This window comes from Varanus komodoensis, unplaced genomic scaffold (genome assembly GCF_004798865.1).
Source record: "Varanus komodoensis strain SLA01 unplaced genomic scaffold, ASM479886v1 scaffold325, whole genome shotgun sequence".
Classification (NCBI taxonomy): Eukaryota; Metazoa; Chordata; class Lepidosauria; order Squamata; family Varanidae; genus Varanus; species Varanus komodoensis.
Window position 1 is genome coordinate 31,850 of NW_025335809.1, and position 23,880 is coordinate 55,729.

At 40.7% G+C, this 23,880-nt stretch overlaps 1 protein-coding gene across 3 annotated transcripts; it reads left to right on the top strand.

Moving 5' to 3' along the window:
* Positions 1–125: 125 nt before the first annotated feature.
* ADHFE1 (alcohol dehydrogenase iron containing 1) lies at positions 126–23,630 on the top strand. 3 transcript variants are annotated; one of them, XM_044438518.1, is made up of 14 exons: positions 126–2,578; positions 5,966–6,003; positions 9,121–9,164; positions 9,323–9,376; positions 11,860–12,014; positions 12,601–12,797; positions 13,678–13,755; positions 15,181–15,286; positions 16,294–16,446; positions 18,098–18,196; positions 18,793–18,871; positions 20,323–20,419; positions 21,843–22,000; positions 23,236–23,630. In XM_044438518.1, exons 1-14 carry the CDS (start codon positions 2,526–2,528, stop codon positions 23,317–23,319), a joined length of 1,395 nt encoding a protein of 464 aa, XP_044294453.1. In that variant the 5' UTR covers positions 126–2,525; the 3' UTR covers positions 23,320–23,630. The 3 variants fall into 3 exon arrangements, 2 of the variants coding, with proteins under 2 accessions (XP_044294453.1, XP_044294454.1); XR_006415530.1 differs by lacking the exon at positions 20,323–20,419; XM_044438519.1 differs by lacking the exon at positions 9,121–9,164 and having other exon boundaries at positions 2,533–2,578.
* The last annotated feature ends 250 nt before the right edge of the window (positions 23,631–23,880 follow it).

A 23,880-nucleotide genomic window follows, 5' to 3' on the forward strand; every position in this document is an offset into this window, starting at 1 on the left:
TTTGTTGAGTTGTCACAGTAATTTGAGGAAATGTCTAGAGGCTCATGACAAGGCATATCAAGAGTTTGTGGAACCAGAATGTTTTTTAATTATTTCAGCTATATGTCACTTCAAAGCCAAACCTTTTTGTGTGGTTAACAATAATTTAGAGGACTCTACTTCATTCAGAGTAAATTAATATGCTTAATTTGCTTTGGATGAAATATGGTAAACATCTCTCAGGAAGCATACATTTCTCAGTATTTGTAGTAGTGTGGATAGATCTACAAGGAAATATGGGATATACAATATAGGACCAAATTATTTTTTTTCACATCCAGCCTATGTGCAAAATTTGTTCAGTTTGTTCACTGCATGATTTTTTTTAAAGCATTCTAGATTTGTGCCTGATGCTTGCATCCAGTGGTATAATTCCACCAGTTTCAGAAGAGAAACTGCTTGTGCAATGGAGTGTTGAAGTCCCTACTCCATAGCCCTGAAACCTGTTCTGACATGTTGAGGGACTCACCACAGCAGATTTTAGGAAATGTGTGGGGGGAGAGTGGGGAAGCTCCATAGCCTGACAGACTATAGTTTACACAAGAGATTGAAGCCTGACTTTGGATTTTACATAAATATATTATGGGATATAAGCAATACTCAATTGAAAGTTCACTAAATTAATTTTATAATTAAGAAGCAGATTTAATAAGAGTTGAGGAAACCATATATTTTGCGCACACACAAAAAAATCCTATGGGGAACCATGACTTTTCAATTAAGGGATCCTAATGCCTCTGGAGGTGGAAATAACCTTACAATTTCACTCTAATGCAAGGAAGCATAATATATCCTTCCTTTGAAAATGCTAGAGCTCCGTCAGTTAATGAATGTTTCCGTAGAGAATTTATATACTTTCTTTGTGAAAGATGTACTTGTCATTTCATATTGGGAATTGCACCTAACCTAGTAAGGGCACAATCCTGTGGCCTTCTGACATTAGCATAGGATTATGTGGAAGCCTGGCTCCACTGCACCTTTCACAGCCTGTATGGAAAGAATTGAGCTGGCTACCTCTGCAAGGCTGGAAATCAGCCCCCAGAAAGAGGAAAATGGGCATGCTGGGTGGGGGAGGGGGGTTAGGGCCAGCAGCTTATTACATATCCAGGTAGTGCCATAGGCTCATCCCTCCCTGTCCACTGTGCTTCATATTCAGACTTGTTTGTTTTGGGTAATTACTACATGTATCTGGACGGCTTACAAGATGAAATGCAGGGTGCACTGGCAACACAATGTATGGCAACACAAATTGCTGCAGTGCTTTAAGTGGATGCACATGAGCCTCCCCATTTCAGAGACTTTGCAAGCACAGAGGGCATATGAGAGTAGGAAATTATTGTCAAAGTAACCTTCCAGACAATCTTGAAAAGTCAACATCTGTGTACTAACTTAAATTAGTAAATGATTAAATTTAAGTAAATGACTTGAGTTTAATGAATGTTGCAAATCCCTGATAGAAAGGGAACTGGCAGTCTGAGCCCTCTGGTCTTCTGATCTGGTCCATTCCATATCCCAAAAAGCAAACTCTTTCCACACTTCAGTATATGCAGACAATGTGTTTGAGAGCCTAAGAGCTTGACCAGTTTCAATGACACTCAAAATTCTTACTGCTCTTCAGCAACTTTGTCTTGATCAAGAACATGAGTAGTGAGGTGTGTAATTTAGCACTCTGCTATGTACAGATCAGTAGGAAGATCTAATGCTGGCTGTATACCAGCTTTCCCAGTCTGATGCCCTACAGGTGCTTTGGATGACTGACTGGGATTCAAGCACCTGGAGGGCACCAGGTTGAGTGAGACTGCCCTATACTTTTAATAATTGAAATGACAGCTCCTGTGAAATTAGTTTACTGATCACAGCAACAGAGAGTGTATCAAAGCCCAAATTTTCTTGCAGTAGGTGTTCCTGTTTACCAAGTAAGGTCAATGGCCAAGCAGGAACTAGAATCCAGCTCGTCTGAGTCCCAGTCCCATGCTCTTAACCGCTACACCACATTGGCACCCTTGTGCGTATATTCTTTAACAATTGGTGTACATACTGGTGTACCATACTACCAGAGGCATACTACTTCTGATACTGAAGACAGAAAATAGTCATCAGGTCCAATACCCAGACAGAGCTTTATCATCCATGGCTTTGTTAAATCCCACTTTACAGCTATCCAAATGGGTGGCTGCCACTATAACCTTATAGTGAATTTCTTGGTTCATGTGCAGTGTAAAAAAATACTTTTATTTGTCCAGAATCTCCCACCAGTCAGGAGCATGAGAGGACCCCAGAGTCTAGCAGTATAAAGAAGCTTCAAATATATTTTCCTGGTAATCCGATACTCTTTGAAGAGCTGTTGCAATAAACTGTACTACCAGAGGACTGGTCAATCTCTCTTTTCTCTTTCTGTATTTACACAGCCTCTCCTCCTCTCCTCCCCCAACCTAACTTTGTTTTCCCATCATACTTTGCACTCCCCAGTAGCTGCTGTAGGAACCATGGCAAGACGGGAGAAGGTGGTTCATTTGCTGACACAACTGCAGCAGGCATCGTAAGTGCCTTTCTCCATTCTCTACATGCTGATACTGAGCCTGGGAGCTACCAAGAAATTAAATTACTTCCCACAGCATTCTGATTAGCTTGAGAAACAGCCCTTTGGAACATTTTTAATTAAAACAAATGCATTAATCTTTTCTGAAGGGAGAAGTTCTGAGAAATGTACAGGTCCTAAAATTAAGAATAGGTGTATTTTGATGTTTGGAATTCAGTAACCTAGCTTGCTCAGTACTATTTGTTGTGGAAAGTGTCAGGGAATCTCAAAATACCAGCAGGGAGAACATATGTTCAGATTCACAGGGAGATGGATTTCATTACGAACCTCAGCAGTTTATCAGATTGAGCCCTCAGGTACCCTCTGCAGAGAAACCATACTTATAACAGTGCTAATAAGTAGAGGTTGAGACCAGCTACAAGCTTCCAGAACACACAGAGTGTTTTATAGGGTCTGGGTTACATATCAGCTCATCAGGAGATGACAAAATAAGGGGAACACAGTCAAAGGAATGTGAGAGATCTGCAGAAGAGACTTAACACAATGGCATTGATCACAGGACACTAACATAAGGATAACTGAGACACAGGGATTATTGTGGGTCTTGGCATGCAAATGAGGGTGATTGCAATACTACTAGAAAAACTTGTCTGACTGCCATATCAGTTTTGTTAGCTCTTAGCTCAAGAATAGCCTCGGGAGCCCTGTTCTGCAAAGGCTTTTCAAAACCAAAGGTAATAGCCATCTCTTAAAGGAACAACTTGAAACAACATTAAACAGAAGCCTGCCTTGGAGTTCTGGTACTTTATGAAAAAGATGTGCAGATATGTAGCAGGTTTTATTTTATAACACAAAGGCACATATAAGCAACCTTTTCTACAAGAATTTTATCTGGATTTCCCCAACAAGAGAAAGGGCAAACACAGCAGCTTATTTTGAAAGTGTGATTGTAGAACACAGAAGTGGACTTTGATGTTTGTTGAGAGTATGTAGCAACTCACAGAACCTTGAGTTTGGGCTTTTTTCCAGTATAAGAAACAACTGTAGCCTTTGTATATATTTCTTTACTAGATTGTCATTGGTACTGTTGGGAAAATTTGGATAAATCCTGTCTGAAAAGCATTACTTCTGTGTGCTTTTTTGCATTGTGGGATCAAATCCTGTACTCCTTCTCAAAACCAAGCTGTCACTGTTTAAAATGGCATTCCCCTGCTCCTTTCTCTCACCTTTAGCTGTAGGCTACAGTAGACAGGCCATTTACTCCAAATTTACATTGTATACCTTCACAATGATTAAATAGTCATTGTTGGAATTCAGTTTACAAGGAAGTATCTTTTGATAGCCCAGAGGCTCCATATGCCTTGGCCAATTCAGAATGTCTAGAGTAGATAAGAGTCTTGAGTTCATGCATAGTTTCAGTAGCTTGATTTTACATGTCTAAGCAGACCTGGAGATGGGTTCAAGCTACTGAACTAAAGTGTCAATACAGGCAATTAGAAATATTGTAATCTCATTGTTACTGTGTGATTGACTGACATTTCTTTATCTGTTCTGTATGTGATAACCTCAGAATCTTATTGTAATCTCTGCATTCTGTCATCAATTGCCCTGTACCTGTGTACCTATAAATGCCCTGTAATGGTATTGAAGCTTTGCAGCAGAGTTCACCTCTGCCTGCCCAGTAATGCATGCATTATCGTGAATACCGCGGGAACCTTGGGATAAATACAATAAAGCCTCAGATGGTCTGGACACTTGGTCTTTCCCACGAACCCGAGTTTTATTCCCTCTTCTGAAATTGAGATTCCGGGATTCTGACAGTACCTACAAGCATGTTCACTGGGTGATAATACAATATTTCTCTAATGAAATACAGTATTAAAAAGCAGTCCTTAAATTCTACAACAAAGACAATAAAATGCAGCAGAAACAACTTCTAAGTGAAGGAAAAATGAAAGCAATTAGTAGTAGTTAAGTATAAAGACATACTTTTTCAAGGTGAACTCTTGTACACATTCATACAAAGTTCTTACTTTGACTTCTGGAGCAGATCCATGTTTTTAAGAGGATTACCTTGCTTATTTAAACTATTCAGAGAAAGTAGGGGAAAGTAGATTGTAACATTAAACTTAATATGTTAAGAGTTTTAAGATGCTTTCAACAGGTGCCTGAATGCCATCAGGACTGGTGACTGTTATAATGCCAGAGGAGCAGACACAGAGAGAGTGTGAGGCACCACAACCAAAATGGTGCTCCCTGTTTGTCATCAGATGTACGTCCAAGTGTATCAACCAAAAGGCCCTGACCTATAATCTCAAACTAGTGGGCTGCTCCCTCAAGTGCCTTTGTCCCAAGTTGTTTAGGGTCTTGTATATCACCTTGAACCTGGCCCTGTGACATAGTGACAGCCCGAATAGCTCTTTGAGCACAGATGTAATATACTTGCAGTAGACTGCTCCATTTAACATCACCCAAATCCGTGCTCTCTCTAGAGACGACCCACATAGATCTTGTTGCAGAAACGCAACCTACATTTTAATTTGTTGTTGTCATTGTTGTTATGCGCCGTCAAGTCATCTCTGACCTACAGCAACCCTCTGAATGAAAGCCCTCCAGGGTGTCTGTCCAGGACAACCCGACTCAGCTGTTATAAATGCAAGGCTGTGGGTTCCTTTATGGAGTCAGTCCATCTCATGTTTGGTCTTCCTTTTCTTCTGCCTTCAGCTTTCCCTAGCATGAGTGTCTTCTCCCGTGAGTCATGCCTTCTCATGATGTGTGCAAAGTATGACAGCCCCAGTTTTGTTATTTTTCCTCCCATGGAAAATTCTGGCTTCATTTGATCTGGGACCTACCTCTTCATCTTTCTGTTAACACAGGGTATTCACAAAGCTCTCCTTCAGCACATTTTAACTGCTAGAATGTAACTCATGCTAAATTGTCAGTATGATTACTCAAAAGTAGCTTCAAAAGAAACCAATGAAGAGGATTTGGAACATATCTAAAATAACTTTGAAACCATCCCTGAGGCTTGGAAACAGTGTATCCAATGAACAGAATGATTTCTTAACTGCTAAATTTAAGAATCAAAAAGTAAAAGGGTGCTGGGTGAAAATACATTTGTCCAATAAGGTAAGGAATATTTATTTATAGTTGACATGTGATGTTTCTCCCCTTTTTCTCATTTAAATTGTATTCAAATTAAATCGGAGCATTACAGCTGCATTTTTAAACAGAACTTAATAACTGCGTTTGAATAAGTATTGTAATACCTTATTTCAGACACTAGATGGCAGGATGCACTTCTGAAATTAAGTTCTCTATAGAGTTGTTACCTGATTTCCCAGTGCTTAAACAAAATCATTTATTTCCCTTTTTCCTTTTCATTAGATGTATGTGCCCTGCTCACTCCCACACTTATTCTCAAGGTAAGGTTACCAGTGGTTGTATCTATGCATTTATTAGGTTGCATTCCAAATTCTCCTAATGTCAAGTCAGAGAGCCTGTCCTGGTTAATGGACTGTACAGATATTAAATAGATAAATAAACAGTCTCCATTAAACAATCATTACCATCCAAACTAAGCCAATGCACTCCTCTTGAGCAATTACTGCAAGTTTTATGTCAGTGGCCCTTCATACTTCTGTTTTTCTTAAATTTGGGGACTGGGTTGTGGGAAATGGTCATAGGAATCACCAGGAGAAGATACCTATCTTATTAAAAAAATTTTTAAAAAGTTGCATTTGTCCATGAGGGGAGGAAAAATTCAAAATCTACTGTTGGGCAATACTATATTAGAAATGAGCAAAATTTCACAAAACATGCAACCTTAGGAATTCACCTGAACTCTGCGTCAGACTACGTGGTACAGGAAGCATAGAATGGTGGAGGAATAAACAAACAAACAAAAAGGTTTCTAAATTTGGCCGCACATGTGACCCAGATCATAGACAATGAACTGAAAAGTAGGAACCTCAGGGAGAAAGAAAAAGGGAAGATGGGCTTTTAGAATCAGTGTATGGAAGCAAGAAGAGGTTAATGTGAGCAAGAAATCCCATAATTTAAGGTGAGGAAGGACAGACACAGTGGCAAGAAGAGAAGAATGGATGGAGGCTGATTAAGCAACAGGCTAAAGTAATAGTAGGTTGGAAACTAAGCTGCATCAGAGATATTTCAACCTTTTAGAATGGGGGAAATCCTGCATAGTAGCCACAAAACTGCAAAACTGTAGGAAAGGCAGGACCATAAGAAGGCTATGTGGCCATCTGGGGATATCCAGGAAGCCAAACAGCGCTCATAGGCCTGAATCTCTATGTCCTGGTTTAGACCCTGATGGGAGTAGCACACCTTTTAAAAATTGCATAGAAGAGGAATCCTTCCTTTTGTGGCTTTTCATATCAATTGCGATCCAGAAACCTTAACCAGGTAGGTGAGGTTGAGGTAAAGGGACTGTATTTTATGTATTAATGTGATCAATACAAAGAGGTAAACTTAGAGCTCCAAGAACTTTCTAGGGAAAATCAAGCCTGCTGCTACTGTGAGTTTCACTACTAAATTTAGCTGGGCCAGAATTTGGCTCTGTGTCTACCATAGGCTGGAGATCACTAGAAGCCCTATATTTATTTATTTATTTATTTATTAGAACATTTCTATGCCGCCCCTTGCCGAAGCCTCGGGGTGGCTTACAACACAATAAAATACAATACAATACAAAATAAATATATAAACTGTTCTGTGCTTACTAAAGGAAAGGCAGTACACAGGCTTGTTTTTACAAAATCTGCATTGTTTAAGTGGAGTAAAACATTTTAAAAGCAAAAATTGCAGCTCATATAAGAATCCAAGTACCTTTTTGCATTCCATTACTTTTATATATGCTACTATAAACATTTGCATGGAAAAAATTATGACCTATACAAAATTGTAAAAATAAAAATTTAACCACAATGATGAGATTGTAAATGAATTAGTTTATTGTGGCTTCTATTTGAAAAAAATGTTGTATATTTCATGAGTATGTGTATTCCAAGAGAAACAATATTATTTTCCAAGCTCGATAAAGTCTTTAGCAAAAGCTTAAATCTGCCAAATAATGCAACAGCAGGACATCTATCATACCATTAAAAGAAAATAGTGTAAGTAGCTTGGACTTGTCTTCAAGATGTCAAATTAATTACAGAAACTACAACAGACTCAGACACTAGGGGAAATCAACCATGAACTGGGCTGGTGAGAGAGAGTAGAAAACATAGTTCTAAGTGTGAATAGAAAGCACAGAAAGGATTTTAACATATTTATGTGTTTAATTATTTGGGTTACCACTCTAGTGCACCCCAAAGCACCCCAAATACTAGATATTTAATTCAGCTGCCAGATAGAAGGAGTGGTTTGTTTTTTGACTGGGTTAAGAAGGGCAGGAGTTGACTTTTTGTGTAAGGCAAGGATTGTTTTTTTTTTCAAGCTTACTTACTCTGTGTTCCAGTTTGGATGAAATTACTGACCGTGAGCTAAATTATAGTTAGATTAAACCCAATGATATTAATGGGTCTTAAGTTGATCATGGCTATTATTTCTCCTATTGATGTAAATGGATCTTCTAGTATGACTAAGTTTGGATCCCAACCCTAGGACATTAATTTCCATCAAAGCTGCAAGGATATCTCCAGAGAGGGAGAATAAACCAAATGTACAGAAGTTCAATGTAAGAGACTCTGTAAATCTTCACAGTGACAATGGTTGTGTTGGCACACAGTGTGTATCACAGGGGTGAGATTACAGCTTCTATGAGGACTGGTAGGTCACTGAAATCTTGGAAGAAAGCTATGCATTCTTCATTTGAGAGGAGCAAAAATAGCTTCAAAGAAAGTAATACAATTATGTCTGATGGTAAACCACATGCTTTTCAAAGCAAACTTATGAACTAGAAGATTTTGAGGAGAGCTGTATTCACTGGATTTCAGATAGTCTGAGCTTTTTATTACAGAACCCTTAAATGACAAACTGATAACATAGTTTCCTATCTTTACCCCTTTGTTCCAAATCCAGTTTTTAAGCAAGCTGGTTTTGTCTAAAACACAGGACACAAATTCCTGGAATCAAGAAAAGGTATATTTCATTATGACAGTACTGAGCACCACCACAACTACAATTTGCTTATTTTTAAAAAACAAAAACTACCCAATTGATAAGGTTTATGAAGGGCCAATTTGTACATGAAAGTTGTTCCAGTGTAATCAGGAGAATGTGTTGTGGTGGACAGTGTCACAGCAAAGCTGTACTGATATAGAGATGCTGTTCATGTGGACAGATATATAGCTGGTTGCCACAGTTTCCATTACAGTAATGGAATTTATGGAATACTATTTGCAGCAAGCAAGTAAATCTTTCTGAGCAAAATATGAAAGACAGACAGACAGACAGACAGACAGATCATGTTAACACTTTCAAAGCAAAACATGCCTTCAATCTGAGTTTCTTGGAAACATAAGCAAAGATTTGTTTTCCTGCCCATTCTAAGATTGCTAAATTCCGTATTTCTGTTCCAGGTACTGAACGTGCTGCTTTGAGGAAAACAGACTATGCCTTTGAGGTAAATCGGATGAATAAGTGCACTCGAAAAAATAAAAATGATTGAGTGTTCATTTTAAGACTACTGCTTCTAGAATATAATGTGCACTTTGATTATGCTTAAAAAGTAACTTTTGTATGCTTAATTTTCTGAAATGTAATCTTTCTTGACTTTTCCAGATGGCTGTTTCCAGCATCCGTTATGGAAAGGGAGTTACGAAAGAAGTGGGCATGGTAAACTAGTATTCCCGTATTTCCATAAGAGCCATTAATTGATTAAACACACACACACACACACATTATGAATACTTTTCATTGTTGCAGCTACATAAGAGAAAGTATAAGTTGGAATTCTAAAGCTGGCTGCTTCAGCAAAGAAGAGCTTAAGATGAGGCTATATCAACCATCAGGTTTCTGTAGTATTACCACCAGAAAGATAAGTACTGTGTATAGCTACATCATACACAGTAGCTATACACACCCAAACCCTCACACCCACACCCTCACACACCCAAATAGCACCAAGAATGCACAAGAGGGAGCTTTTGGCAGAATTCCATTGAAGATATTCTAGTGTTTGCAAAGGTACAAAAAATCCTGAGGGGAAAGGGACCCCAGTTACTGCTCAATGAGGGCACAGAACACTGATTCTCTGTTCAGGAGGACAGAGGAAAAGACAAAAAAAAAAAAAAAGGAAGACAGGGAAACATAATGGAATGTCTAGAAGCCTGAATTACACACTCCATACTGCAACATTTTAGTGCAAAGTTTAATTATTTGCTGTTTGCTTTTCTGTCTGTCATATTTGTATGCTTTACACCCTAACACAACATTTTCTTGACAGCTTTCAATACATTAACAAAAATGTAATTTAGATACAAATAGAAACATAGAAGCATAGAAAACAAAGCGAGTCAGAAGGGGTCCCCTGGGCCACCTAGTCTGACCTCCGGCACCAGATGGCTCTGCTCACGACATGCCCACCATGTGGACGTCCAGCCTATCCTTGAACACCTGCACCGATGGGGCCTCAATGACCTCTCGTGGAAGCCCATTCCACACCCTCGGGGTCCCAACTGTCAGGAAGTGCTTCCTGGCATCCAAATGAAACCTTGGCTCCCTGAGCTTTGCTCCGTTGGAGCGCATCCTGCCTTCCTCTGCAGGGGAGAACAGGCCTCTACCCACCTCCATGTGACACCCCCTCACATACCTGTATGTCGCCAACAGATCCCCTCTGAGTCTCCTCTTCTCCAGGCTGAAGAGACCCAGTTCCCTCAGTCTCGCCTCATACCCCATCCCCTGCAAACCGGCCACCAACCTTGTGGCCCTACGCTGCACTGACTCCAACCTGGCTATATCCTTTCTGTAATGAGGGGCCCAAAACTGAGCACAATACTCCAGTTGCGGGCACACTAGGGTTGTGTAGAGTGGTAGTAATACCTCTCTTGATAACACAGAAAGCAACATAAAATGCAACAAGAAACAAAGCTCACAATTACTGTAAAATTATAAACACAGGCTTTCAAATGGAGAGGCCCAAACTTAAGGTGCGTTATTTAAAAGGCCTAGGTGAACAGAAAGTCTTTCACTTGGTTCTGTAAAGATCAAAAGGTTGGTGCCAGACAAATCTCTCTAGGATAGTTCTTCCATAACTGGGGAGTGCCACCAAAATGACCCTCTTCCTGGTAGTCACCTGCCTTACTTCACTGAGCAGGAACACTCAGAGAAGCACTTCTGAAAGTTCAGATGATGTCGTGCCTGACGGCTCGACAGAGACGTCAACTAGCGAGAAAGAGTCAAACGTTCACAGTGAGAATCAGTCATTGGAACAAGGGCACTTATACTTGGGGCCTAGTGCCCAAATGGCCCCTCTGCAGCCTGACTCTGGGACTGCTGAGCAAATAGCCCCCCCCCCCACACACACACACACACAGCCTAACTCTTTGGCTTCTGAGCAAATAACCTTCCCACAGCCTGACCATGAGGCTTCCGAATGAGTAACTTCTCCTCATCCTGACTCTGAGGTGCTTGAACAAGTTGCCCCCCCCCCCACCTCCTGACTCTGAAGCCTCTGGGCAGAGTTCAGGAGAACAGGAAGACATAACAGTAAATCTGGGAAATGCCCAACTTAGGCGGAGTTTAAGGCATTTAGATCAATTGCGTCTGGACTAATTGTGACGACAAGGCAGAGGTTTGTCCCACCCACGAACGGAAAGACGTGACAGGAAAATCTAATCCCACGTGAACTTCTCAGATAGTTCAGAAAGGAGGGGGCAACTGTGTTGCAAGGAGCTCTCCACTAGAGCTTATCTGTTGCATCGTAAATCTTGTAGAAAGTAGCAATAAAAGTCTTTAGTTTTATGGACGGCTGCTGTGTGAGTTAATCGGAGACGTGAGTTACAGCCTCACGACAGATAGATACCATTAGGAGAAGGCAGTCTTCTGCAATGGACCATCTTCATACAGAAATTGTGTCTATAATTAACATAAAAATGAACAAACTTGTCCCATTCCAATTACAGCAATGCATACATGGGTTCCGCAAACAAATCAGACTTACCAAATTTGTAAAAGTGAGGTGTAGGAACAGGTGGAGAGACTCACAGTGGGCAGCCAGCTGACAAATTGATGAAATATTTTTGATCCTTTTGCAATGTTTTCCTCTGTCTTTCCCCACACCCCTGCCCTTTGTTTTAACTACTTTTTCCTCACTGTAGGATCTGCAAAACTTGGGTGCTAGAAAGGTTTGTGTGATGACAGATAAGAACCTTTCTCAGCTCCCTCCCATGAAAGCAGTATTGGATTCCCTAACAACAAATAATATAAACTTCCACATCTATGACAATGTAAGAGTGGAGCCAACAGACCAAAGGTTGGTGTAAGCTGCCATTTAGCACTTCTAAGTTCCACAAGAAGAGTTTAAGATGGGAAATATATTAATGCCTGGGCTCCTGCAAAATAAAATCTAAGGATTCCATTCAATCAACATGGAAGTGGAAATGATACAGTAGGACTGCTCCATCATCTCCCCCGCCCACCACACACACATCTTTGCTTCACATCTGCTCTGGAGGGTCCCCAGAGGGTGGGTACAGGGAGAAACAGGAAATCTGTCCAGCCAGTCATTCCCTCCTGGGTACAGCCTGCTGTACTCTCACTGAGTCCACTGCACTTGAAGGACCAACCACTTGCTCAACAGGGACTAGCACCTTCATCAATAACCCAGGAAATAAACATTAATGGACAGTCTGAATCCATTTCCTCTCTCCATATGCATAACCATGGAGGCTGGAAGAGGCTTTGGATCAGGGTCATTGGCCATACAGAGCTGAGATCTGAACGGCAAGCTCCATATGCTTTTTGAAATTTAATTTGCACCTGTTTGGTTTTAAATACCTGAAGATACTGTGCACTGTGGTTTAGAAAGGGGTATGATCAAAGTGTCTTTTCTTCCCAAGTTTCATGGATGCCATCGAGTTTGCTAAAAAGGGGGAGTTTGATGCCTATGTTGCCATAGGTGGAGGTTCAGTCATAGACACCTGCAAAACTGCCAATCTCTACACATCTAGTCCAGAGTCAGAATTCTTAGATCATGTCAATGCTCCCATTGGAAAAGGCAAGCCTATTAAAGTTACTCTCAAGCCTCTGATTGCAGGTAAGAAAATTTATTTTTTATGTGCAATCATGAAATGACAACCTTTGTGTGATGCTTTTGAATTTTCAGTTTTCATACTGTAAATTGGCTTAGTCCCTGGGTCCAGTATGGTGCCTATGGACATTAGTTTGCACACAGGTATTTCTCTTGGTACCTGCCAGGCTTCCTGTGCCTTCTGATTTTTATTTTTCTAAGATTGTTCCTTTCCAATTTTTTCTTCTATTAAGATTTTTCTCAGCAAGCTGCGAAATGAAGTGCCACCATCCAGCAGCATCTTTATTTGAGTGTTTTGGAGCTCAGAATTCCACTTCTAACTTGTGTTAAAAGTCCTTGCTACCAAGGAAATGCATGTTTTATAACCGAGCATGTACCCTGCACATATAGCAGCCATTTTATTAATTGGCTAGCCACACTCTGGGCAACTATTTTATGAGAATGCCCACAACAGTCCTTCAAAATTCCAGACATGTCCACTGACCCAAAAAGTTTGGAGGGAATTTATATAAGACATTCTAACTCATAGATGAAGAATTAGAGTGCAGGGCTGGAGACTCTGCTAAATTAATAATGTGTGACTTTAATTTTTAGTAAGTTTATATATTTTAACCATGATGCAAAGCGGGGACTGAACATCAGCCCTATTCATTTACTCACTTTTGTACTACCACCTGTTTGGCAGTGGTGAGGCTCTTTCCACCTGCTGTCATTTTTCTTCTAGAATCCCTCCTCAGGCCAACACCATGTGATGAGGAAGAAATGGCAACTGACTCTGAAACCAACAAAAAGTCCTTAACCTGTTTTGCTGCCCATCAAGTTAGTATTTAGGTTGATTTAAAATATTGTTCATGTGCTAACATATTTAATCTGCTATTTTTCATAGTTCCTACAACTTCTGGAACTGGAAGTGAAACCACTGGAGTTGCTATTTTTGATTATAAAGATCTAAAAGTAAAAACAGGTAAAGACTGTACACATATTTTGTGGTTCTTATATTAGTTCCTTTCTTTTTTAGCTTTCTCTGATTTCCATTTTATGAAAATCTGTGACCCACTTTGCACGTAATAACAACCCACAGTGTGCCTAACCCATGACTGAGACTATATGGCTCACAATGAGTCATTTACTCCTTCCTTCCTTCTCTCTCCTTCAGTCCTCCAGGTGGTATCCATGGAGATACTGTGGAAGGACCAAGTTGTCTCATCTTCTCCCTGCCACAGTCTGCAGTTTCTTTGTACTTTCTTTGTGGAGATCACAAGTCAGCTTCATAACAGGCTTTTGCAGTTCCCATTTTGGCAACTGTGGACAGCTCTTTCAAAGTGCCCAAGCCATACCTTGGCAGGGTTGTATGTGACTGGCAGAAGCTTGCACAAAAATGTTGTACCCACTTTTACTTAAAAAAGGGCAAAGTTGCACAATTGTGAACGTTCACAGTGTGTAACTATGAGGATTTGAAGCCTCAGCTGGGTCAAGATGCAGCAGTTATCAGTCCAACAGGAGGCTCCAATTTTTTTTACCCCCCCCCCCCAGCTTTTGGTTTCTCTTGATAGTTGGCAAAAGATGAATTGTCAGAAGAAAGCATGAGCATGAGGGAACTTGGCAGGCAAAAAGATTTTTCTTTGGGGAGAGGGGTTATTTACCCAGCCTTGATGCAGAGATCCTCTTCTTCCTCCCACCATGAGTGCCCATCTTGGAGCACATTTTAAATTTCATCCCAAGTCTCTAAGTACTTGGGTAAGTACAAATGTGCGCCTCTCTTTTTTGTTTTTGTTTTTTTAGGGGCAGAGTAATTTTTGATAGTTGTCAAAACTCTGGGTCCCATTAAAAAGGGCATTCTGACAGGGCAATGGGTGCATTTTGACTGGCACATATGGCTATACGTGTCCCAGCCAGAAAATTCGTGTTGTCCAGTGTGAGTCTCTTTTTTAAGGAACCTAGAATGCCTTATGTAGGAAAACTCTGAATTTTGGCTCTGCAGTTCTAGGGCAACTGGCTATTGGAGCAAAATTTCCTTTCTAGCTAGAAGGGGGAAAACTGGGCTCATCTTCTTGCCAGTGATGATATTCTTGGGAAGCTGGGAATGTGACAGATTTTAGCCCTCCTACCAGACTTCAGAGCAACATAAGATACTGGATCAACCACCTAGATTACTTTACCAGAGCAAACACCTGTATTTTCGGAACAATCTTGCTGGAATGCATCTAACAAGTCCTTACTGAAGCAGGTACATGTATGTAAAATTTTCCCCTTTTTTTCTTTCAATGGCAATCTCCTGAAACTCTAACTTTGTAAGGTCAGTGTTTTTATGCAATGTTTACATTTTTGCAAAAATTGTTTAGTGGGTCCATTTTTCCAGATACATAATTTATATGATTTCTATGTCTAGGTATTGCTTCTAGAGCCATTAAGCCCACTTTGGGCATAATTGACCCTTTACATACTCTCCATATGCCTGAGCGGGTGACAGCTAATAGTGGCTTTGATGTGCTTTGGTAAGTTTCTTTTAGCTACAATACAGACTGTATTTTGAAGACATTTTAATATTCTTTGGCCTACTGTGTTGATGAGTGTTTTATAAAATAAATATGGTAGAGAAAGAATGACAGGCTGGCTTAAGATCCCACTTTTCAACTAATCTATTTGTCTTTTTTCTGCAACTGTACACACCCCTCCCCAGCCATCCATATTACAAACTTAAATTGGATTAATGGTCGTTCTCTCTTCCTGTGGAACTCTGAGAAGGCTAAGGACTTCTAACAGATCATTTTCAACAGTCTCACCAAATTACAATTTCCAGAATAATTTGGGGTTAATGCTGCCCATTAATAATGTGTTTTAAAAAAGAAAAAAGTTCTCATTTTTTCCTGAATTACTAGCTGTCGGTATGAACAGACTTCCTCAACCTAGTGCCCCCCAATGTTGGGCTGAAACTCCCAGACTTCCCAAGTGGCATGGCTACTGGGACTTATGGGTATTTCAGTCCAGCCCCTATAGAGGTACACCAGTTTGGGGAGGATTGCATAGTAATGCCTTCAGTAACATTTGCACGTTACATTGTTGGCCTGACACAAGTCCTTTAGTACAGTGTGAGATAACTAAGGAGGCTTTATTTGTGTGCACCCTAAACCAAATTAGAAGAAAATTGAATACTTATGCTTTATTATCTGAATGAAACACAGCCTCAAACACTTTATAAATTGGAAGTCCACCATCAGATACTGAATAAGTGAAACCAGAAAATGTTGCATCAGCTGGAAATGGAAATGTTACATCACCTTTGGAGCTGGAAATTCAGAGCTCACTTGTGAATGTCTCTTCTTCTCAGTGCAGTCTGCTTGAGAAAGGTCTTGTTCAAGGAGCCAGCCTCTAATTAAACATTCTGGAGGATGAGGCACTGCCCCATCCCTCAAAGTAACAGCCATAAATATTTAAACCAGTTGGAAGATCAGCTGCCAATATAAGTGTTGTATGTCTTTCTGCTTCCCGGCCAACCTGCCAGCCATGCACTTGAATCGTACACTGCTCTTCCCTACCATCAGCGCAGCCCATGCCCTTCAAATCCAATAAACAGGCCAGCTTACCAAGGAAGTAACCCTATCAGTGACATCTGGGCCATCCATGCCTTACGGATTGTTGCCAAATATTTAAAGAGGTAAGGTTTTTCTAATGACTTTCCAGTCCTTCTGTTAAAAATTATCCTGTCACATTATACAAATGAAAATCAGTGGATGAAAGAGTTTAGTGCTTTCAGAAGAGCAGCTATGCTGGTCTGTTGCAACAAAAACAGTGAAGAAGTTTGTGGTTTTTTAAAGTCTAACAGACTTATTTTGGCATAATAACTTCATGGATACTACCCACTTTGTCAGAAACATTATCTTATGCCAAAATATATTTGCTAGTCTTTACAGTCCCACCTAGCTCTTAATTGCCTTTCTTATAGGAAGGCAATCTTCCCCAACATGAAGCCATGCAGATGTGATTAACCACAGTCCCCGCTGCCTCACGGTTGGCTTGGCTAGCTTGAATGATGGGAGTTGTCGGTGCCAGCTCCAGGTTTTGAGGGCCCCTTGGCCAAAACACCACCAGTGCCACCCTTCCTCAGTTAGTCTACCTTCTCAGCACAGTTGCCACCCTGCTTACCATCTTCTCTTTTTCATCCTTGAAAGCCCTTGAGAAGCTGGCAGTGGCATCTTCTGCTTCTCTCCATCACAACTAGCGTAAGAGGAAGATGGACAAACCAGTTGCAGGAGCTCTTGTCAGGGGGCATCTGCGAGGGTGTGGGCCCTTGGCAAAGTAATGGAAAAAAGAATCATAATGCCTCTAACACAGTGTTGCTATATTCCTTCACATATATAGATTAGATAAGCTACTTGGACATGTGAAATTGATATGGCATAACTGAGGTCTCAGTTATCGTATAAAACTAATAACTATAGGACACATGAACTGGGTATTATGTGCCGAAAATCATAGCATTTTGTGCTTCCACCAGTTTCAGTGGCTTCTAAAGAGGTAGCTTCTCCTACAACAGTGGATTTTGAACACTGACATTGGTAAGGCCATGGCCTTTCCTGCTTTCAAGGAAACTCAGAATGTGAATGTGCTGGTTTGTGCTTCTTTGTGATTTCCAAAAACTTCTGCAATTGTATCCAAACCAGGGAGCAAAGGCCCAAAGTCTGCATCACATAAGACATGGTCTTCTCTGATCAAAGAAGGTGGAAGCTCGCTATCTTCATGCATCTGTCACCCAGACTATTTTCCATCTGGCACAGCATTGTCTGCTGCAGCTATCTGCCCTTCAGTTATTTTGGACTTGAGTTTCCATCAGTCCCAGGTAGTGTGACTTATGGTCAAGAATGCTGGGAGCTGCAGTCCAAACCATCTGGAGGGCACCAGGTGGGAGAAGGCTAGTTTCCTCTAACTGGCAGCCATTCTCCCAGCTGTTATTGTTGGGTTGTGAACTGTAGACATTCTCCATGGTTTGTTATCTAGGCTAGTTTCAGACAAGATGATAACCCATGTTTCAGGAACAACCCACACTCAACCCATAATCCACCCTTGAGTGTGGGTTACTGGATTGTCAGAACACAATCAGAGAGAGGACTTTCCCAAAGCCCACTGCCTGAATATTTATCTAGAGAAGATGAAATTGAGTCTGGGATTGTCCTCCTGCAAAGTCTGTATAACCCTTCCCCACCCAGGGTGTTTGTTTCCTAGGAAACCAATGAGCATCTCACATGCTACAATACAATTTGCCTTTTCTATATACATGCATTTGAATACAATGTTTGCCCAATGGACAGAGCCATCAAGAGCCCAGATGATCAGGAAGCAAGGGCTAATATGCATCTAGCAAGTTCTTTTGCTGGTATTGGGTTTGGAAATGCTGGTGTTCATCTTTGGTGAGTTGAATCCAAATGTTACTTTTGAATGATCAATGACATAAAGACATAAAATAAATGTGAAAAAGAGTGTTGCTCAGATGGGCTATTTGCTGGCAGCATAAATAAGATAGAGGTATCTATTTCTGCATCCAGATGCAAATGGCAATATTTTTTATTTATTTCAAATATTTGTAAGCTACCTTTCTTGGCAAAAATAGCAGGAAGTATGTTTAAAACTTCCCTTCTTGATTGCCATGATCCAAATCTAACTTGAGGCCATACACACCTATGCTGAGGTAAATGGGCCAACTGTGAAGCATGTATATTTGGTTTTCACATATATCACGTTGCATTTCATGAAGAATTCTGGATCAGGGACCCCACACTTCATTTTTACATGCAGTAGTATTACAAGGATGCTATTTACCACATGCAATCTAAGCATGAGCTAATACCAACTGAGGACTCAGACATTTACAGATCTACCAACAATCTGCTGCACTTTCTCTGTTCTGTTATACTGTTATCAGCATGTGTCTTATCTAGTTGTTTGGGGATTTATGTATTCATCTACATGTTTACCATTAAAACTAAGACTTTTCTCCTCTCTTTAGCCATGGCATGTCTTATCCTATTTCTGGTTTGGTGAAGAATTATAAAGCAAAGGATTATCATGTGGATCATTCTTTAGTGGTAACGACTTAATACATTTGTTAGTCATTTGCCTATAATTACATGATAACATTGCTGTTACCCTCAAATGCATTTTCCCAGTGTTTTATCATAATAATATACTATGATAGGGTTCACACACATGGCAACCAATTCTGAGAGACAAGTCAGGATGGCTTGTCATGTCATGGAACCCAACCAATTCCCACAGAGCGATTTGTTTTGGGGAAACAAATGATGCAGACAATCCATAGTTTGTTGCTGGGGTTGTTGGATCTACAGTGGGTTGTCGCATTTCCTGAACCCCATTGTAAGGTACAGCTAGTGAGCTGTTCAGCAGGAGCAACATTCCCACCTTGCTTCTCTAGCTGGGCTAGTCCAGGCCACTTCATGAAACAACTGTCACTGGCTTAGTAACTCCCATCATGATTGCAAATCCTTTTGAGCTTGCCACAGTTTTTCCTCCTCTTCCTTCCCCCTTCTCCCCTCCCCTGTTTGGTGATCACTTTTTGTAATCTTCAATTTGTCAACTAGTGACAGCCCCTCCAAAGTGCTAAACATTTTTTACATATTGTTTTCATTATTTTTAGACAGGCTTCAGCAAGTGCACACCTGCTGAATTTATCATCTTGCTTTCTCTTGACAGCTGTCAAAAGGGAAGATGTTAAGAGAAGCCAAAACCATGAGTGAACACTCATGAAAATAAGTGGCCAGTAGATCTCCCCCTTCATGGCAAGATCCTTTAACTTTTTCTTTCCTCACACTCTTCTACCCTTTCCTAAGATTCTAAATGCTCAGGAAAGTATGAACATGTCCCTGCCAAAAATATCCTAAATAAACCTGTCCAAACCCCAAACCCCTTTTAAAAGGAAAAAAAAACCAAAACACAGTTTTGACAACTATCAAAGTTCTGTGCTCTTATAAAAATGGTGGGTTGCATTTTTCCACTTTCCTCAGTGCCTAAAATCTTGCTGAATGGATTTCCATTTCATACCCACACAAGGGCACACATGTGTGTTCTCATACAAGACCAACTGAAAATAGAAGAAAATCTATGTGCAAATTCCTTGCACTTTATTAAAAAAAAAAGATGGGTGGTGAATTAGGGACAGCCACTTCAACATACCACTTGGGCACTTTGAAGGAGCTGCTACTAGCTATCAAACTAAAGACTGGGAAAGTTATCGCTGGGAAAAATGTGGGGAAGGGAAAAGGAGCCATAGTGAGTGAGGGGGGTGCGGTAGTGCAGGGGGGAGATAAGTTGTTCTTGCTGTGAAGTCCCTTGGGATATCCACAGCAGGACCAAGGGAAAATGGGAGGGAAACCTAAGATGAACCAAATTGTCTGTAGGTGTGCCATGGATTGTTTCACAAACAAGCCACCCTGCATAGATTATTTGCAGGAAGGGTTGTCATGGCACGCAGGGCTGACCTTTGTCTGACTAATGTGTGATGTGCTTTGCTTTCCTCCAGCCACATGGTCTTTCTGTTGTCCTCACATCCCCAGCAGTGTTCACTTTCACAGCACCAATGTGCCCTGAGCGTCACCTGGAGGCTGCCCAGATAATGGGTATGATTTGTTGATGAAATATAAGAGTACCAAAAACAAACACACACATTTTTCGTGAAGATGATGGATAAAGCAACTTTCAGCCCTTCTAGGCTCAGTAACTGCATAAAATGTCAATGCATTTAAACAACAGCATTGTTTAGAACAGGAATGTGGCCCTCCAGCTGTTCTGGCATGCAGCTTTCATGTTCTCTTTTTCACCATTGGCAATGGAAGTTGCAGGTCCAAATTCTGGAGAGCATTTGCCCACCTGAGGTTTCTGTAACTTGCATCAGGAGGCTTTGTTGACTTAAAAAATATACATTTCATTCCCCTCTCCACAGCACAGAGAAACATTTCCTCCAGTGGGTAGGCACAGTCTGTTCTTGCACTGCAAGCTGACCGATGATGAGAGAGAAACTTCAGGAAAGTACAGTCCCTCAGGTATAGGGTAATGCCACACTATCCTCTGGACTGTTAGTCAATAACTCAGGTTGACTGACAAGCTATACATGCCAAAGTTTGTACACCCAATTTTTTAGGTAATTTGTTGATGCATCCCTTAAAAGCAGGCAATGTCTCATTCTTCTCACATGGGATAGTGATCAGTGTTGATGACACACATGCACACCAGCTCCCCTCTTCCATTGCTTGGCTGCAGTGGCCTCCAGTGTACTGTGCCTTCTTGCCTGCCAGCTGGACCTGTGCACATCAGAAGAATCAATGTGAGCAAGAGCAAGGTCTGCTCTGGCAGGAGGAGCTTTCTGTGGAAGGTGCTGGTATTTTTGGTCCCACTCATTTGTCTTTATCCTACCCTTGACCACAGGGCCAGCGTCAAGGGTAGACGAGGTGATCATCTGCTCAGACCCCATACCTCAGAGCAGACCAACTGACAAGAGCCCCCCAGAATTGCTCCTTTTCACCACGCCAACTTGCTTATTCACCTGCCTCTTGCCCCAGCCCAATTGGTGGACATAGTGAGAAGGATGAGGAGCAATAGCAGTAGATGTCAATGGAGGTGAAAAGTTAAAGGCACTGAGGGAAGGAGCCCACTAAGGATGCATTGCTAAAGGGTCCCTTTAAAACCTGCGCTGCACAACCACAGTGCAGCCCCTAGAGCTTCTCTGATATGGAGATTGGCTCCTGGGCTAAAAGAAGTCCAACATCCTGGCCCATTGCAATGAGCCTGCAGCTCCTGTGAGAACTGTGACAGACATAGCCATCCTAAGTGCTACTCTGCAAAAACAGAATGAAATGCTTAGTGAGGCTGCACCCCTTTGACTCATGGCGCTCGCTCGCTCGCTCACTCACAGCTCTTCTGGCTTCTCCACCACCCTTACCACCCAAATACTGATAAAACAGCAGGTAAGAGTAGAAATGTCAGAAGAATTCTGTCAGAGGAGATTTCTTCTTTACTTGCTCAAAGTCTTCTCTCTTATTTTAGGAGCCGACATCAGTATGGCCAAAAGAAAAGATGCGGGGTTTATTTTGGCAGACGTTCTCCGGAAATTTTTGTTTGATCTGAATGTTGATGATGGCTTAGCTGCTCTTGGTTATTCTAAAGATGATATCCCTGCCTTAGTCAAAGGCACCCTACCTCAGGTAGGCAGGATGGCAAAAGCATTTCCCTTTATCATTTTCCTTTCTTATCTTTGTTGCTCTTTTGGCAGAAAACAATAAGAAGCAAGTGGAAGATATACTAGTCAATATTCTTGTGCTGTGCAGAGCACTCTTAGTAGAAGATGGAAGTATTTTGTGATTTGTGTGTGTGTGTATTACTTTGTATATTCCTTAAAAAGAAAAGTCTAATGAAAAATGGTATTTGTGTGCAATTCTACACATGTTTAGACAGAAAAATGGCCCAAAACACCCAGCATTCCCCATCCAGCTATGAAAAAGTAGTACAACTGCCATCATGGGGAATGATGGGAGTTTAGGGGTTTTTTTCTGACTAAATATACATAGGATTATGCCTTTATTATCTTATGTTTGAAAGAGAGTTGTCCCATGGCTACTGTCCTGGATCCTCAAACTAGTGGGGTGGGGGATCTCATTAGCTTACAGCAGTTAAGAAAGGGATGTTGGGCTAGATCTCCTATCTTTCCTGACAATTAATTATGCTGGTTGGTGCTGATAGGAGTTGCAGTCAAGAACAACTGGAGGAATAGAGATTCCCTGCTGTACTATATTGTTGGAAACCTTGGCTTCTCTCTATACTAGTCAGATCTGTTGACTAGAGTACAGTACTGCTAGTTTGGGGCAGGATCCAAGGAGTTCTTTGGGGTTTCCTTAGGTTGAGATAAAGCAGGGTCCCCAGCACTCTTGAGGACCTCCAGTAGCACCCATAAAGTTCACTATTCCCTGTACCCTTTAAATATATCTATGTACACACACATAGAGAGGTATGTATTATTCAAAATCTTGGAAAATGTTTGGATAACATTCTCTCTCTACCTGTTTATCCTCTATCCTTGCTCTTTCTCTCCCTTCTTCAACTTTGTCTTGCTGTTTCCCCTCCCCCGCCACCTCTAGCTTCATTATTTCTCTCCCCATCTCCTCACCTTGCTGCTTCCAGTGTCCTCAGCTTCTACCCTTGTTCTTTGTTGCCTTGAACTCAATGAGCTTTACTCCAAACAAAGGTGTAAGATTGCAGAATTACGAAAAACACATTTGCATAGTAACCAAATATATTTCCTTAGGATTGCTTTACAAGGTACCCACTTCAATCAATATTTAATTTGTAAGAGATATTCCACTACTAATTGACATGTATGCAACACAAGCACAGATAGTTGCCTAAGTCTTTACATAATTTGGGTTTTCTTTCTTCTTTAAAGGAAAGAGTGACTAAGTTATCTCCACGTCCCCAAACTGAAGAGGAGTTATTTGCCTTGTTTGAAGCTTCCATGAAACTGTATTAGTGTTTGGACTTTAAAAAAAAACACTTTCTTAATAATGTTTAAACTTTATTCAATGGATATGAAGCAACTCAAAACATTAAATATATTATTTTCCCTATTCAGAATTTTAGAAAGCACTTTTCATTTCTGCATATCATTGCAATCTGAAATGTTTATGTTACTTTTATTTATGATCACTGAAAGTAATTTGTGATGCTTTTACCTTCTGATAACAGTACAGTAATTAACTTCCTAGCTTGACATTTCATTATGTTTTTATCAAGTGGGTCAAACATTATAGATGCAAGAATAAAACTTTACAAGTTTGGAAAGTGTTGTCCTTCACAGTCATTTCTCATTCAGAACTCCCATTCAAACAAAAGGATGCTTTGTGTTTTTTATGGCTGCCTTGAACTCTTGGCTCAATAAGACTGCTATCCACCCTTTCTGTGTTAGGACTCTTTTATGCTTGTACACCGGATGTGGGTCTGTAAGTCTATTTATTATTTGAAAAAGTGTCTGGCAAGAGAAGAAAAGCAGAAAGAAAGAACCTAACAAAGTTGCTAAATATTAATAAACACA